Source organism: Engystomops pustulosus, chromosome 2, assembly GCF_040894005.1.
Source record: "Engystomops pustulosus chromosome 2, aEngPut4.maternal, whole genome shotgun sequence".
In the NCBI taxonomy this organism is placed as follows: domain Eukaryota; kingdom Metazoa; phylum Chordata; class Amphibia; order Anura; family Leptodactylidae; genus Engystomops; species Engystomops pustulosus.
The window spans coordinates 162,868,573-162,885,524 of NC_092412.1; the positions used below are offsets into that span (position 1 = coordinate 162,868,573).

Genomic DNA, 16,952 nt, shown 5'->3' on the forward strand with positions numbered 1-16,952 from the left:
ATTAACATCCCCACAGGCATGGTCACTGACACTATGTGACTGACTACAGGTTCTGGGAGTCATTAGTGGCATCTAGTACCTTATAGATGACAATCTCTTCCATCAGGAGGACTTTATTCCGGGTTCTCCAATCCATGACGTATCACGGCTGAATTCACGGGCAGATGTCTTCAGCTCCGTGCAGCATCTCCACCCGGCGTCCCTAAAAATACCACAGTCACTTACAGTATAAAGTATATACCCTCACAACATAACTGACCGCACTCTCCCCACATATAAAACATCCCTTCATTATATATATTCTACTGGAATTATAGCATACACAGCACCAATCAATATACAACACCCCAATTTATTAATACAGACCCCTAACATTTAGTTTAAATTATGCAAAGTAATCTATTGTATCCTATAACTAATATATCCCACCCTGTTATTATGTTACCATGATTTTACATACAGTGCAACCCTGACCAATGTGAATATATAGCACCCCCTAATATACAGCCCCCCAGCTTAGTAATATACTGTATCCCATATACAGCCCCCAGCTTAGTAATATACTGTATCCCATATACAGCCCCCCAGCTTAGTAATATACTGTATCCCATATACAGCCCCCCAGCTTAGTAATATACTGTATCCCATATACAGCCCCCCAGCTTAGTAATATACTGTATCCCATATACAGCCCCCCAGCTTAGTAATATACTGTATCCCATATACAGCCTCCCAGCTTAGTAATATACTGTACCCCATATACAGCCCCCTCAGCTTAGTAATATACTGTATCCCATATACAGCCCCCCAGCTTAGTAATATACTATATCCAATAGAGCCCCCAGCTTAGTAATATACTGTATCCCATATACAGCCCCCCAGCTTAGTAATATACTGTATCCCATATACAGCCCCCCAGCTTGGTAATATACTGTATCCCATATACAGCCCCCCAGCTTAGTAATATACTTTATATCAATACTTGGTAATATCAATACTTTTTGTTTTGATAATTGTGGCTGCACTTTATGTTCATGCTCCGGAGTGAAGCTCCTCTGCCAGGGCCGATTCTAGCATATTTGCTGCCTGAGGCGAATATTAAAATGCTGCTCCCCCCCCCCCCCGCTCCCTGTTTAGTAAATGCTGAAAACTTTACTAACAATTAACATCCCCACAGGCATGGTCACTGACACTATGTGACTGACTACAGGTTCTGGGAGTCATTAGTGGCATCTAGTACCTTATAGATGACAATCTCTTCCATCAGGAGGACTTTATTCCGGGTTCTCCAATCCATGACGTATCACGGCTGAATTCACGGGCAGATGTCTTCAGCTCCGTGCAGCATCTCCACCCGGCGTCCCTAAAAATACCACAGTCACTTACAGTATAAAGTATATACCCCTCACAACATAACTGACCGCACTCTCCCCACATATAAAACATCCCTTCATTATATATATTCTACTGGAATTATAGCATACACAGCACCAATCAATATACAACACCCCAATTTATTAATACAGACCCCTAACATTTAGTTTAAATTATGCAAAGTAATCTATTGTATCCTATAACTAATATATCCCACCCTGTTATTATGTTACATGATTTTACATACAGTGCAACCCTGACCAATGTGAATATATAGCACCCCCTAATATACAGCCCCCCAGCTTAGTAATATACTGTATCCCATATACAGCCCCCCAGCTTAGTAATATACTGTATCCCATATACAGCCCCCCAGCTTAGTAATATACTGTATCCCATATACAGCCCCCCAGCTTAGTAATATACTGTATCCCATATACAGCCCCCAGCTTAGTAATATACTGTATCCCATATACAGCCCCCCAGCTTAGTAATATACTGTATCCCATATACAGCCCCCCAGCTTAGTAATATACTGTATCCCATATACAGCCTCCCAGCTTAGTAATATACTGTACCCCATATACAGCCCCCTCAGCTTAGTAATATACTGTATCCCATATACAGCCCCCCAGCTTAGTAATATACTATATCCAATAGAGCCCCCAGCTTAGTAATATACTGTATCCCATATACAACCCCCCAGCTTAGTAATATACTGTATCCCATATACAGCCCCCCAGCTTGGTAATATACTGTATCCCATATACAGCCCCCCAGCTTAGTAATATACTGTAACCCATATACATCCCCCCAGCTTAGTAATATACTGTACCCCATATACAGCCCTCTCCCAGCTTAGTAATATACTGTATCCCATATACAGCCCCCAGCTTAGTAATATACTGTATCCCATATACAGCCCCCCAGCTTAGTAATATACTGTATCCCATATACAGCCCCCCAGCTTAGTAATATACTGTATCCCATATACAGCCCCCCAGCTTAGTAATATACTGTATCCCATATACAGCCCCCCAGCTTAGTAATATACTGTATCCCATATACAGCCCCCCAGCTTAGTAATATACTGTAACCCATATACATCCCCCCAGCTTAGTAATATACTGTACCCCATATACAGCCCCCTCCCAGCTTAGTAATATACTGTATCCCATATACAGCCCCCCAGCTTAGTAATATACTGTATCCCATATACAGCCCCCCAGCTTAGTAATATACTGTATCCCATATACAGCCTTCCCAGCTTAGTAATATACTGTATCCCATATACAGCCTTCCCAGCTTAGTAATATACTGTATCCCATATACAGCCCCCCAGCTTAGTAATATACTGTATCCCATATACAGCCCCCTCCCACCTTAGTAATGTACTGTATCCCATATACAGCCCTCTCCCAGCTTAGTAATGTACTGTATCCCATATACAGCCCCCTCCCAGCTTAGTAATGTACTGTATCCCATATACAGCCCCCTCCCAGCTTAGTAATGTACTGTATCCCATATACAGCCCCCTCCCAGCTTAGTAATGTACTGTATCCCATATACAGCCCCCTCCCAGCTTAGTAATATACTGTATCCCATATACAGCCTTCCCAGCTTAGTAATATACTGTATCCCATATACAGCCTCCCAGCTTAGTAATATACTGTATCCCATATACAGCCCCCAGCTTAGTAATATACTGTATCCCATATACAGCCCCCTCCCAGCTTAGTAATGTACTGTATCCCATATACAGCCCTCTCCCAGCTTAGTAATGTACTGTATCCCATATACAGCCCCCTCCAGCTTAGTAATGTACTGTATCCCATATACAGCCCCCTCCAGCTTAGTAATGTACTGTATCCCATATACAGCCCCCTCCCAGCTTAGTAATGTACTGTATCCCATATACAGCCCCCTCCCAGCTTAGTAATGTACTGTATCCCATATACAGCCCCCTCCCAGCTTAGTAATGTACTGTATCCCATATACAGCCCCCTCCCAGCTTAGTAATGTACTGTATCCCATATACAGCCCCCTCCCAGCTTAGTAATGTACTGTATCCCATATACAGCCCCCTCCCAGCTTAGTAATGTACTGTATCCCATATACAGCCCCCTCCCAGCTTAGTAATGTACTGTATCCCATATACAGCCCCCTCCCAGCTTAGTAATGTACTGTATCCCATATACAGCCCCCTCCCAGGTTAGTAATGTACTGTATCCCATATACAGCCCCCTCCCAGGTTAGTAATGTACTGTATCCCATATACAGCCCCCTCCCAGGTTAGTAATGTACTGTATCCCATATACAGCCCCCTCCCAGGTTAGTAATGTACTGTATCCCATATACAGCCCCCTCCCAGGTTAGTAATGTACTGTATCCCATATACAGCCCCCTCCCAGGTTAGTAATGTACTGTATCCCATATACAGCCCCCTCCCAGGTTAGTAATGTACTGTATCCCATATACAGCCCCCTCCCAGCTTAGTAATGTACTGTATCCCATATACAGCCCCCTCCCAGCTTAGTAATGTACTGTATCCCATATACAGCCCCCTCCCAGCTTAGTAATGTACTGTATCCCATATACAGCCCCCTCCCAGCTTAGTAATGTACTGTATCCCATATACAGCCCCCTCCCAGCTTAGTAATGTACTGTATCCCATATACAGCCCCCTCCCAGCTTAGTAATGTACTGTATCCCATATACAGCCCCCTCCCAGCTTAGTAATGTACTGTATCCCATATACAGCCCCCTCCCAGCTTAGTAATGTACTGTATCCCATATACAGCCCCCTCCCAGCTTAGTAATGTACTGTATCCCATATACAGCCCCCTCCCAGCTTAGTAATGTACTGTATCCCATATACAGCCCCCTCCCAGCTTAGTAATGTACTGTATCCCATATACAGCCCCCTCCCAGCTTAGTAATGTACTGTATCCCATATACAGCCCCCTCCCAGCTTAGTAATGTACTGTATCCCATATACAGCCCCTCCCAGCTTAGTAATGTACTGTATCCCATATACAGCCCCCTCCCAGCTTAGTAATGTACTGTATCCCATATACAGCCCCCTCCCAGCTTAGTAATGTACTGTATCCCATATACAGCCCCCTCCCAGCTTAGTAATGTACTGTATCCCATATACAGCCCCCTCCCAGCTTAGTAATGTACTGTATCCCATATACAGCCCCCTCCCAGCTTAGTAATGTACTGTATCCCATATACAGCCCCCTCCCAGCTTAGTAATGTACTGTATCCCATATACAGCCCCCTCCCAGCTTAGTAATGTACTGTATCCCATATACAGCCCCCTCCCAGCTTAGTAATGTACTGTATCCCATATACAGCCCCCTCCCAGCTTAGTAATGTACTGTATCCCATATACAGCCCCCTCCCAGCTTAGTAATGTACTGTATCCCATATACAGCCCCCTCCCAGCTTAGTAATGTACTGTATCCCATATACAGCCCCCTCCCAGCTTAGTAATGTACTGTATCCCATATACAGCCCCCTCCCAGCTTAGTAATGTACTGTATCCCATATACAGCCCCCTCCCAGCTTAGTAATGTACTGTATCCCATATACAGCCCCCTCCCAGCTTAGTAATGTACTGTATCCCATATACAGCCCCCTCCCAGCTTAGTAATGTACTGTATCCCATATACAGCCCCCTCCCAGCTTAGTAATGTACTGTATCCCATATACAGCCCCCTCCCAGCTTAGTAATGTACTGTATCCCATATACAGCCCCCTCCCAGCTTAGTAATGTACTGTATCCCATATACAGCCCCCTCCCAGCTTAGTAATGTACTGTATCCCATATACAGCCCCCTCCCAGCTTAGTAATGTACTGTATCCCATATACAGGCCCCTCCCAGCTTAGTAATGTACTGTATCCCATATACAGCCCCTCCCAGCTTAGTAATGTACTGTATCCCATATACAGCCCCTCCCAGCTTAGTAATGTACTGTATCCCATATACAGGCCCCTCCCAGCTTAGTAATGTACTGTATCCCATATACAGGCCCCTCCCAGCTTAGTAATGTACTGTATCCCATATACAGGCCCCTCCCAGCTTAGTAATGTACTGTATCCCATATACAGGCCCCTCCCAGCTTAGTAATGTACTGTATCCCATATACAGGCCCCTCCCAGCTTAGTAATGTACTGTATCCCATATACAGGCCCCTCCAGCTTAGTAATGTACTGTATCCCATATACAGGCCCCTCCCAGCTTAGTAATGTACTGTATCCCATATACAGGCCCCTCCCAGCTTAGTAATGTACTGTATCCCATATACAGCCCCTCCCAGCTTAGTAATGTACTGTATCCCATATACAGGCCCCTCCCAGCTTAGTAATGTACTGTATCCCATATACAGCCCCTCCCAGCTTAGTAATGTACTGTATCCCATATACAGCCCCTCCCAGCTTAGTAATGTACTGTATCCCATATACAGCCCCCTCCCAGCTTAGTAATGTACTGTATCCCATATACAGCCCCCTCCCAGCTTAGTAATGTACTGTATCCCATATACAGCCCCCTCCCAGCTTAGTAATGTACTGTATCCCATATACAGCCCCCTCCCAGCTTAGTAATGTACTGTATCCCATATACAGCCCCCTCCCAGCTTAGTAATGTACTGTATCCCATATACAGCCCCCTCCCAGCTTAGTAATGTACTGTATCCCATATACAGCCCCCTCCCAGCTTAGTAATGTACTGTATCCCATATACAGCCCCCTCCCAGCTTAGTAATGTACTGTATCCCATATACAGCCCCCTCCCAGCTTAGTAATGTACTGTATCCCATATACAGCCCCCTCCCAGCTTAGTAATGTACTGTATCCCATATACAGCCCCCTCCCAGCTTAGTAATGTACTGTATCCCATATACAGCCCCCTCCCAGCTTAGTAATGTACTGTATCCCATATACAGCCCCCTCCCAGCTTAGTAATGTACTGTATCCCATATACAGCCCCCTCCCAGCTTAGTAATGTACTGTATCCCATATACAGCCCCCTCCCAGCTTAGTAATGTACTGTATCCCATATACAGCCCCCTCCCAGCTTAGTAATGTACTGTATCCCATATACAGCCCCCTCCCAGCTTAGTAATGTACTGTATCCCATATACAGCCCCCTCCCAGCTTAGTAATGTACTGTATCCCATATACAGCCCCCTCCCAGCTTAGTAATGTACTGTATCCCATATACAGCCCCCTCCCAGCTTAGTAATGTACTGTATCCCATATACAGCCCCCTCCCAGCTTAGTAATGTACTGTATCCCATATACAGCCCCCTCCCAGCTTAGTAATGTACTGTATCCCATATACAGCCCCCTCCCAGCTTAGTAATGTACTGTATCCCATATACAGCCCCCTCCCAGCTTAGTAATGTACTGTATCCCATATACAGCCCCCTCCCAGCTTAGTAATGTACTGTATCCCATATACAGCCCCCTCCCAGCTTAGTAATGTACTGTATCCCATATACAGCCCCCTCCCAGCTTAGTAATGTACTGTATCCCATATACAGCCCCCTCCCAGCTTAGTAATGTACTGTATCCCATATACAGCCCCCTCCCAGCTTAGTAATGTACTGTATCCCATATACAGCCCCCTCCCAGCTTAGTAATGTACTGTATCCCATATACAGCCCCCTCCCAGCTTAGTAATGTACTGTATCCCATATACAGCCCCCTCCCAGCTTAGTAATGTACTGTATCCCATATACAGCCCCCTCCCAGCTTAGTAATGTACTGTATCCCATATACAGCCCCCTCCCAGCTTAGTAATGTACTGTATCCCATATACAGCCCCCTCCCAGCTTAGTAATGTACTGTATCCCATATACAGCCCCCTCCCAGCTTAGTAATGTACTGTATCCCATATACAGCCCCCTCCCAGCTTAGTAATGTACTGTATCCCATATACAGCCCCCTCCCAGCTTAGTAATGTACTGTATCCCATATACAGCCCCCTCCCAGCTTAGTAATGTACTGTATCCCATATACAGCCCCCTCCCAGCTTAGTAATGTACTGTATCCCATATACAGCCCCCTCCCAGCTTAGTAATGTACTGTATCCCATATACAGCCCCCTCCCAGCTTAGTAATGTACTGTATCCCATATACAGCCCCCTCCCAGCTTAGTAATGTACTGTATCCCATATACAGCCCCCTCCCAGCTTAGTAATGTACTGTATCCCATATACAGCCCCCTCCCAGCTTAGTAATGTACTGTATCCCATATACAGCCCCCTCCCAGCTTAGTAATGTACTGTATCCCATATACAGCCCCCTCCCAGCTTAGTAATGTACTGTATCCCATATACAGCCCCCTCCCAGCTTAGTAATGTACTGTATCCCATATACAGCCCCCTCCCAGCTTAGTAATGTACTGTATCCCATATACAGCCCCCTCCCAGCTTAGTAATGTACTGTATCCCATATACAGCCCCCTCCCAGCTTAGTAATGTACTGTATCCCATATACAGCCCCCTCCCAGCTTAGTAATGTACTGTATCCCATATACAGCCCCCTCCCAGCTTAGTAATGTACTGTATCCCATATACAGCCCCCTCCCAGCTTAGTAATGTACTGTATCCCATATACAGCCCCCTCCCAGCTTAGTAATGTACTGTATCCCATATACAGCCCCCTCCCAGCTTAGTAATGTACTGTATCCCATATACAGCCCCCTCCCAGCTTAGTAATGTACTGTATCCCATATACAGCCCCCTCCCAGCTTAGTAATGTACTGTATCCCATATACAGCCCCCTCCCAGCTTAGTAATGTACTGTATCCCATATACAGCCCCCTCCCAGCTTAGTAATGTACTGTATCCCATATACAGCCCCCTCCCAGCTTAGTAATGTACTGTATCCCATATACAGCCCCCTCCCAGCTTAGTAATGTACTGTATCCCATATACAGCCCCCTCCCAGCTTAGTAATGTACTGTATCCCATATACAGCCCCCTCCCAGCTTAGTAATGTACTGTATCCCATATACAGCCCCCTCCCAGCTTAGTAATGTACTGTATCCCATATACAGCCCCCTCCCAGCTTAGTAATGTACTGTATCCCATATACAGCCCCCTCCCAGCTTAGTAATGTACTGTATCCCATATACAGCCCCCTCCCAGCTTAGTAATGTACTGTATCCCATATACAGCCCCCTCCCAGCTTAGTAATGTACTGTATCCCATATACAGCCCCCTCCCAGCTTAGTAATGTACTGTATCCCATATACAGCCCCCTCCCAGCTTAGTAATGTACTGTATCCCATATACAGCCCCCTCCCAGCTTAGTAATGTACTGTATCCCATATACAGCCCCCTCCCAGCTTAGTAATGTACTGTATCCCATATACAGCCCCCTCCCAGCTTAGTAATGTACTGTATCCCATATACAGCCCCCTCCCAGCTTAGTAATGTACTGTATCCCATATACAGCCCCCTCCCAGCTTAGTAATGTACTGTATCCCATATACAGCCCCCTCCCAGCTTAGTAATGTACTGTATCCCATATACAGCCCCCTCCCAGCTTAGTAATGTACTGTATCCCATATACAGCCCCCTCCCAGCTTAGTAATGTACTGTATCCCATATACAGCCCCCTCCCAGCTTAGTAATGTACTGTATCCCATATACAGCCCCCTCCCAGCTTAGTAATGTACTGTATCCCATATACAGCCCCCTCCCAGCTTAGTAATGTACTGTATCCCATATACAGCCCCCTCCCAGCTTAGTAATGTACTGTATCCCATATACAGCCCCCTCCCAGCTTAGTAATGTACTGTATCCCATATACAGCCCCCTCCCAGCTTAGTAATGTACTGTATCCCATATACAGCCCCCTCCCAGCTTAGTAATGTACTGTATCCCATATACAGCCCCCTCCCAGCTTAGTAATGTACTGTATCCCATATACAGCCCCCTCCCAGCTTAGTAATGTACTGTATCCCATATACAGCCCCCTCCCAGCTTAGTAATGTACTGTATCCCATATACAGCCCCCTCCCAGCTTAGTAATGTACTGTATCCCATATACAGCCCCCTCCCAGCTTAGTAATGTACTGTATCCCATATACAGCCCCCTCCCAGCTTAGTAATGTACTGTATCCCATATACAGCCCCCTCCCAGCTTAGTAATGTACTGTATCCCATATACAGCCCCCTCCCAGCTTAGTAATGTACTGTATCCCATATACAGCCCCCTCCCAGCTTAGTAATGTACTGTATCCCATATACAGCCCCCTCCCAGCTTAGTAATGTACTGTATCCCATATACAGCCCCCTCCCAGCTTAGTAATGTACTGTATCCCATATACAGCCCCCTCCCAGCTTAGTAATGTACTGTATCCCATATACAGCCCCCTCCCAGCTTAGTAATGTACTGTATCCCATATACAGCCCCCTCCCAGCTTAGTAATGTACTGTATCCCATATACAGCCCCCTCCCAGCTTAGTAATGTACTGTATCCCATATACAGCCCCCTCCCAGCTTAGTAATGTACTGTATCCCATATACAGCCCCCTCCCAGCTTAGTAATGTACTGTATCCCATATACAGCCCCCTCCCAGCTTAGTAATGTACTGTATCCCATATACAGCCCCCTCCCAGCTTAGTAATGTACTGTATCCCATATACAGCCCCCTCCCAGCTTAGTAATGTACTGTATCCCATATACAGCCCCCTCCCAGCTTAGTAATGTACTGTATCCCATATACAGCCCCCTCCCAGCTTAGTAATGTACTGTATCCCATATACAGCCCCCTCCCAGCTTAGTAATGTACTGTATCCCATATACAGCCCCCTCCCAGCTTAGTAATGTACTGTATCCCATATACAGCCCCCTCCCAGCTTAGTAATGTACTGTATCCCATATACAGCCCCCTCCCAGCTTAGTAATGTACTGTATCCCATATACAGCCCCCTCCCAGCTTAGTAATGTACTGTATCCCATATACAGCCCCCTCCCAGCTTAGTAATGTACTGTATCCCATATACAGCCCCCTCCCAGCTTAGTAATGTACTGTATCCCATATACAGCCCCCTCCCAGCTTAGTAATGTACTGTATCCCATATACAGCCCCCTCCCAGCTTAGTAATGTACTGTATCCCATATACAGCCCCCTCCCAGCTTAGTAATGTACTGTATCCCATATACAGCCCCCTCCCAGCTTAGTAATGTACTGTATCCCATATACAGCCCCCTCCCAGCTTAGTAATGTACTGTATCCCATATACAGCCCCCTCCCAGCTTAGTAATGTACTGTATCCCATATACAGCCCCCTCCCAGCTTAGTAATGTACTGTATCCCATATACAGCCCCCTCCCAGCTTAGTAATGTACTGTATCCCATATACAGCCCCCTCCCAGCTTAGTAATGTACTGTATCCCATATACAGCCCCCTCCCAGCTTAGTAATGTACTGTATCCCATATACAGCCCCCTCCCAGCTTAGTAATGTACTGTATCCCATATACAGCCCCCTCCCAGCTTAGTAATGTACTGTATCCCATATACAGCCCCCTCCCAGCTTAGTAATGTACTGTATCCCATATACAGCCCCCTCCCAGCTTAGTAATGTACTGTATCCCATATACAGCCCCCTCCCAGCTTAGTAATGTACTGTATCCCATATACAGCCCCCTCCCAGCTTAGTAATGTACTGTATCCCATATACAGCCCCCTCCCAGCTTAGTAATGTACTGTATCCCATATACAGCCCCCTCCCAGCTTAGTAATGTACTGTATCCCATATACAGCCCCCTCCCAGCTTAGTAATGTACTGTATCCCATATACAGCCCCCTCCCAGCTTAGTAATGTACTGTATCCCATATACAGCCCCCTCCCAGCTTAGTAATGTACTGTATCCCATATACAGCCCCCTCCCAGCTTAGTAATGTACTGTATCCCATATACAGCCCCCTCCCAGCTTAGTAATGTACTGTATCCCATATACAGCCCCCTCCCCGCTTAGTAATGTACTGTATCCCATATACAGCCCCCTCCCCGCTTAGTAATGTACTGTATCCCATATACAGCCCCCTCCCCGCTTAGTAATGTACTGTATCCCATATACAGCCCCCTCCCCGCTTAGTAATGTACTGTATCCCATATACAGCCCCCTCCCCGCTTAGTAATGTACTGTATCCCATATACAGCCCCCTCCCCGCTTAGTAATGTACTGTATCCCATATACAGCCCCCTCCCCGCTTAGTAATGTACTGTATCCCATATACAGCCCCCTCCCCGCTTAGTAATGTACTGTATCCCATATACAGCCCCCTCCCCGCTTAGTAATGTACTGTATCCCATATACAGCCCCCTCCCCTTCGCCCCAGTATACATCAATTATGGCCACATATAACTCCCCCACATAAAATAAATGACAGTACATGAAAAATAATATCATACTCACCTGCAGGCAGCTGCTCCCTCGGCGCGCGGGTCCCGTCCTCATGCGGCTCTTCTGGCAGCCGCGGCTCCGCACAGTGACACAGGCGCGTGACGTCATGACGCCTGTGTCACTGCTTAGAACGGAGCGACGCAGCTGCCGGAAAGGCGCTGAGTCGCTCCGCATATAAATCGCGCCTGTGTCTTAAAGAAACAGGCGCGATTTATTTAGCTGGTGGGCGATTCGGGCGTTAATGGACGCCCGAATCGCCCACTTTAGAGCGGCCAATTTCGCCGCCCTTTACAGGGACCCGCATTCTGCCGCCTGAGGCGAGATTTTCATCTCGCCTCACGGCAGATGCGGCCCTGTCCTCTGCTATAGATGAGAGGAATAAGGCACTGGAAAGGAAATCCCACGTTTATCTCAATCACTGATAGAGGGACCTGGAAAACAGGACTGTGGAGCAAGGAAAACGGGTGTCAAGTTTGGGAAATTGAGGAGTTCAAGTCCGAGGTTTGTCTTGCCAACTCCACAGCCCTGTTTAAATTACACTTTCAAATGCAGTTCAGTACTGTTGGAGAGGAGATTTGCCTAATTGCATTGTTAACATAGTTTTTACAAAGTGCATTGTTAACTCAATATTGAACCCTAAGTGCACTTGGACATAATAGTACATCCTTGCAGGAAGGTACACCCCTCATCAGGATGTGCTGTATATGTCCAGCTTCTGGCACTGGCTCACAAATTAAGCTTGCACCAGAAGCAGTGGGAGTCAGCTGTGTATCACAGCTGATGCCACGCTCTGACACCCCAATTGGAACCGGCTCTGATCACAGGTATCCCTTACACGCAGTGGTCAAGAATGACCGCAGCATTTAAGAGTCTTCCCAGGAGGGGTCACATCCTCTGTGCCGCTTTCCGGGAGATCCAATCCTCTGCTGGGTAGCCTAGAGCTAAAGGTCCATGGTTCATAAATGCCTTTTACCTCTGCTGTATTTCTGTCCATAAAAGGACAAGAGATGGAAAGTCATGCGATGCTAAACATTCATGACTAGTTGCATGCTCTACTTACCAGGACCTTTATGATTGTATTTTCAGTTTAACAAAATCTGTTGTGCCTAGCAAAGTATTAACAAATACTGTAGCTATAATCCCTGATTTATTGAGAAAAATACTAACTACACTGAATTTTTTTTTATCACGTTTATAACCCAATGCTTTCTAACATTGAACCATTATTAGTAATTAACACCCGGATTTGCATGCCAATCTTTTCATAACTCTATGTATGTCTGGCTTCTGGTTTAGGCTTAAAAACACTAGTACAAAATTCTTAAAGGGGAATCCCACGAAGACGAGTTTTTTTAAATGTACTGAGGATCACAAAATACCACATTCTATGTTAAGAAAAAATACAGCATTTCACAAATATAATTCCAACTTGTCTCTTTCAGTCCTGGTGTACACAATTTTGGTTGCCCCTGGATCCAACCCTTTATCCTCTTCATTTAGGGTCGGCAGACATCTTGCTCTTTTGTCTGATGCTGCACTGAGTTTTCTCTACCTCTAGCCCTCACCCTTGCATTCCAGAACAAGCTCACACACACACACTCAGTTCCGGCCGGCAGCACATGAGGAGAGTAAAGCTACAGGCAGATAAGATCTTTATCGGGGGAAGGTACAGCAGATCTGCCAGTATGTGTTATAGGTGAGATATAGCAGAGCTATATATGTTATACGTGTAATAGCAGAGCTGAGAATGTCATGTGTAATATGCATCTAATGGATGTCATCTTTCTGATCTGTCTCTTCTTTCTATGAGAGAGATACTAATATAATGTTCAGAGGCTATATGAAAGTGTATATAGACCTGTACGCTGATAATCTAACCGCACACAGCATTATTGGGATCATAATGTGTCTGTTTAGAGACTTCTTGCTGTAATCTGTAATCTTCCACTGACCACAACTAAGTAAAAGGAGCTAAAACTGCAATAAAACTGAGCAAAATTGTAAAGAAAGGGGTTCAAAACATGTGTAAACATTACATGGGGTTTAAAATTTGATAATTTTCTTTCATGGGCAAACCCCTTTAACAGATTATGGATTGCATTTTTATAATAATACCTTTGTCTTATTTTTCAGCATTTGGCGTGGACCCAATGTGAATTGTGTTGACAGCTCAGGATACACGCCTTTACATCATGCTGCTTTAAATGGTCACAAGTAGGTACTTGTTTACATCCTCTACTTGTTCTTAATGAAACGACAAAGAAATAATCTCTTAATTAGGTGAAAATCTGTGTCCAATTTTCAAATATTTTTCATTACCTTCAATTCTTAATTAACATTATCGCGATCACTGTCTTGTCTGTTTTGTATTCATCTTATAAATGCATCTTCTTTAAACTATGCTATTAGTAGCTACATATAATCTTGGCTGTAGCATGGTGTTTATGATTTTAGACTACCTCTTCCTTCAAGTAACAATATTTTCCATATCGTCCCCCATGACGGCCCCCCTGGAGGTTGCTTCCCCTTCCTCTGTAGGGCAGCAAATTGAGAGTATTAAAGGCCCCACCCTCAACCTCCCACCAGTGTTTTTCCTGTCCCTCTCTCCTCTGGGGGGGGGGGGGGAGGTGGAATCTCGTACCCCTCGTGGGTGCCTGTTCCCCCGGGGCTTCCCTCGTCCGGCCTCTTTAGGGAGTCCTACTTGGGGTCCTCAGGCTTCAGTTGCCGGTTTTGCCGGAACTGACGTCAGAGGCCTCAACGTCACGGCCTAGGGGAAGGGCCGCGGAAGATGACGTCAGACGCCTGCAGCATGTATAAGACCACGGTGTAGTCGCTGTCTGCTGAGGTCTCTGGGAACAAGATGGCTGAAAATCGTTCCATATCCCTGGGTTCTGTGAGTAGGACGTCTGGCTGAACGCCAATGTTGCTGGCACTATATGCTGTGTTTGGGAGTCGGCTTTTTTAATTAAGCATCACTCCTGGGTTTTTGTGTTTTTATAATTAGGAGAAGGACATGTTTGTCAAGGAGAAAGTTAAGGAATGTGATAAGGAGAGATCAAAAAACTTGATGTGTCATATAAAAAGAGCCTATGCAAGGATAGTTTGGACAGGATATTAATAAAGAGAAATCTTCATTTATGGATGAATTAAGGGTTGTGATGCGTGAGGAGATCAAAGCTTCTAGAAGTGCGCCGCATAAGAAAGTCAGAGGAAATCCTGTATGTGTAGACACTGATGATGAGCAACCTTCATGTTCATATGAAATGGATATTGAGGAGTCTGATATCATGCAACAATCCGTACCCAATGACCCTAAATATCTTTTTCCAAATGAAGATATGGATGGGCTTATTAAGGCATTAAGAGACACCCTTAATATTGAGGACACAGTAGAAGAAAGGTCAGTAGTTGACGAATTGTTTGGAGGTTTGAGAGGGATGAAAGTGCGAGTTTTTCCAATCATTGAAAATCTGAAAGATCTTGTTTTGGATGAGTGGAAAGACCCAGAAAGACGTTTAACAATTCCCAAAGAATTTAGGAACCATTTATTATTTGACCCTGAGGAGATGAAAATTTGGGATAATGTGCCCAGAGTTGATGTTCCCATTTCCAAAGTTGTTAAAAAAACTCATTTACCCTTTGAGGATTCTACCCAGTTAAAGGATGCTATGGATCGGAAGTCAGACTGTCTGCTTAAGAAAGCATGGGAGGCCTCTATGGCGACTCTTAAAACTAATGTTGCAACTACCTCAGTATCTCGCACTCTTTTCTTTTGGTTAAGACAACTTGAAGATCACCTTAGAGAAGGTACGTCTAGCGAAGAGATTCTAGATTCCATCCCGCTACTGAAGTCAGCAGCAACCTTTCTAGCGTACGCATCGGCAGAGACTATTCGTTTTTCCACAAGGGAAGCCGCATTGTCAAATGCAACCAGAAGAGCACTTTGGCTTAAGCAGTGGTCAGGTGATGTGTGTTCTAAGGCTAAGTTGTGTAGCCTTCCTTTTTCTGGGGAGTTTTTGTTTGGCGTAGAGCTGGATGATATATTGGATAAAGCAGCTGACCGTAAGAAAGGGTTTCCGGAAGCGAAGCAACAGACAAACCGTTTTTTCGTGGCTTTCGCTCAACCAGAGATTAGCAAAGATTTAAGGGCAGACAAACATGGAGACAAGGATTTGGGAGTACATCCAGAGGAGGAAGAAGCAAACAGTTCCTCTTCAGTTCCACAAATAAGCAAGAAAAACGGCAATGACGCCAGAGTGGGGGGAAGATTGAAAAAGTCCCAGGAACCTTCAAAGAGGAGTGAAATCGATACAGTGGCCATTGATCCAGATTCAGACGGATGCCAGCAGTTCCGGTTGGGGAGCTCTCCTGCTAGGAAAATATGTTCAGGGTCGTTGGTCCCGGGAGAGAAATCAAGTCTCTTCAAACCAAAGAGAATTGAGAGCAGTCCTGGAGACACTGGAAGCTTGCACGGACGACTTGAAAGGGCATCACATAAAAATGTCAGACAATACCACTACAGTTGCCTATCTAAAAAGGCAGGGTGGAACCAGATCCAGGGAACTGCTAAAGATATCCCAGAAAATATTCTCATGGGCGGAAGAGAATCTTCGCTCAATTTCAGCCATCCATCTGAAGGGCTCAGAAAATGTAGTGGCAGATTATCTCAGCAGATCTCAGATCCTTCCACACGAGTGGAGTCTGAACAAGGAGGTCTTTCAGGAGATCATTTCAAGATTGGGATTACCAGCCATCGATCTGTTTGCCTCAAGGAAGAACTGCAAGGTAGAGAAGTTCTACTCACTAAATCCAAGAGGGGCCCCTTGGGGGCTGGATGCTTTCTCACAGGTCTGGAGCCAAGATCTGGTATATGCCTTCCCCCAATTCCGTTGGTAAGCAAGGTGCTGCAGAAGCTGTTGATCAGTCCAACCAGTCTTATCCTGGTCGCACCCTTCTGGCCGAAGAAGAGTTGGTTCCCAATTCTTCAGAAGTTAGCAGTGGACCTTCCATTCATTCTTCCCGAGAGGCCAGACCTTCTACATCAAAGACCAGTCCTGCATCAGAATCCAGGGTTTCTAAAATTGGCAGCCTGGATCCTGAAAGCGCCTTCTTGAAAACGAAGGGACTATCATATAAGGTA

At 45.5% G+C, this 16,952-nt stretch overlaps 1 protein-coding gene across 2 annotated transcripts in view; it reads left to right on the top strand.

The window, feature by feature from the left end:
- Nucleotides 1-16,952, top strand: part of ANKS1A (ankyrin repeat and sterile alpha motif domain containing 1A) — a 183,406-nt gene that overhangs the window by 13,805 nt on the left and 152,649 nt on the right. For both annotated transcript variants that reach the window (XM_072137187.1, XM_072137188.1), the window contains exon 2: nucleotides 13,946-14,026. In XM_072137187.1, coding sequence (XP_071993288.1) covers nucleotides 13,946-14,026 — 81 coding nt within the window. The remainder of the gene's footprint in view (nucleotides 1-13,945; nucleotides 14,027-16,952) is intronic.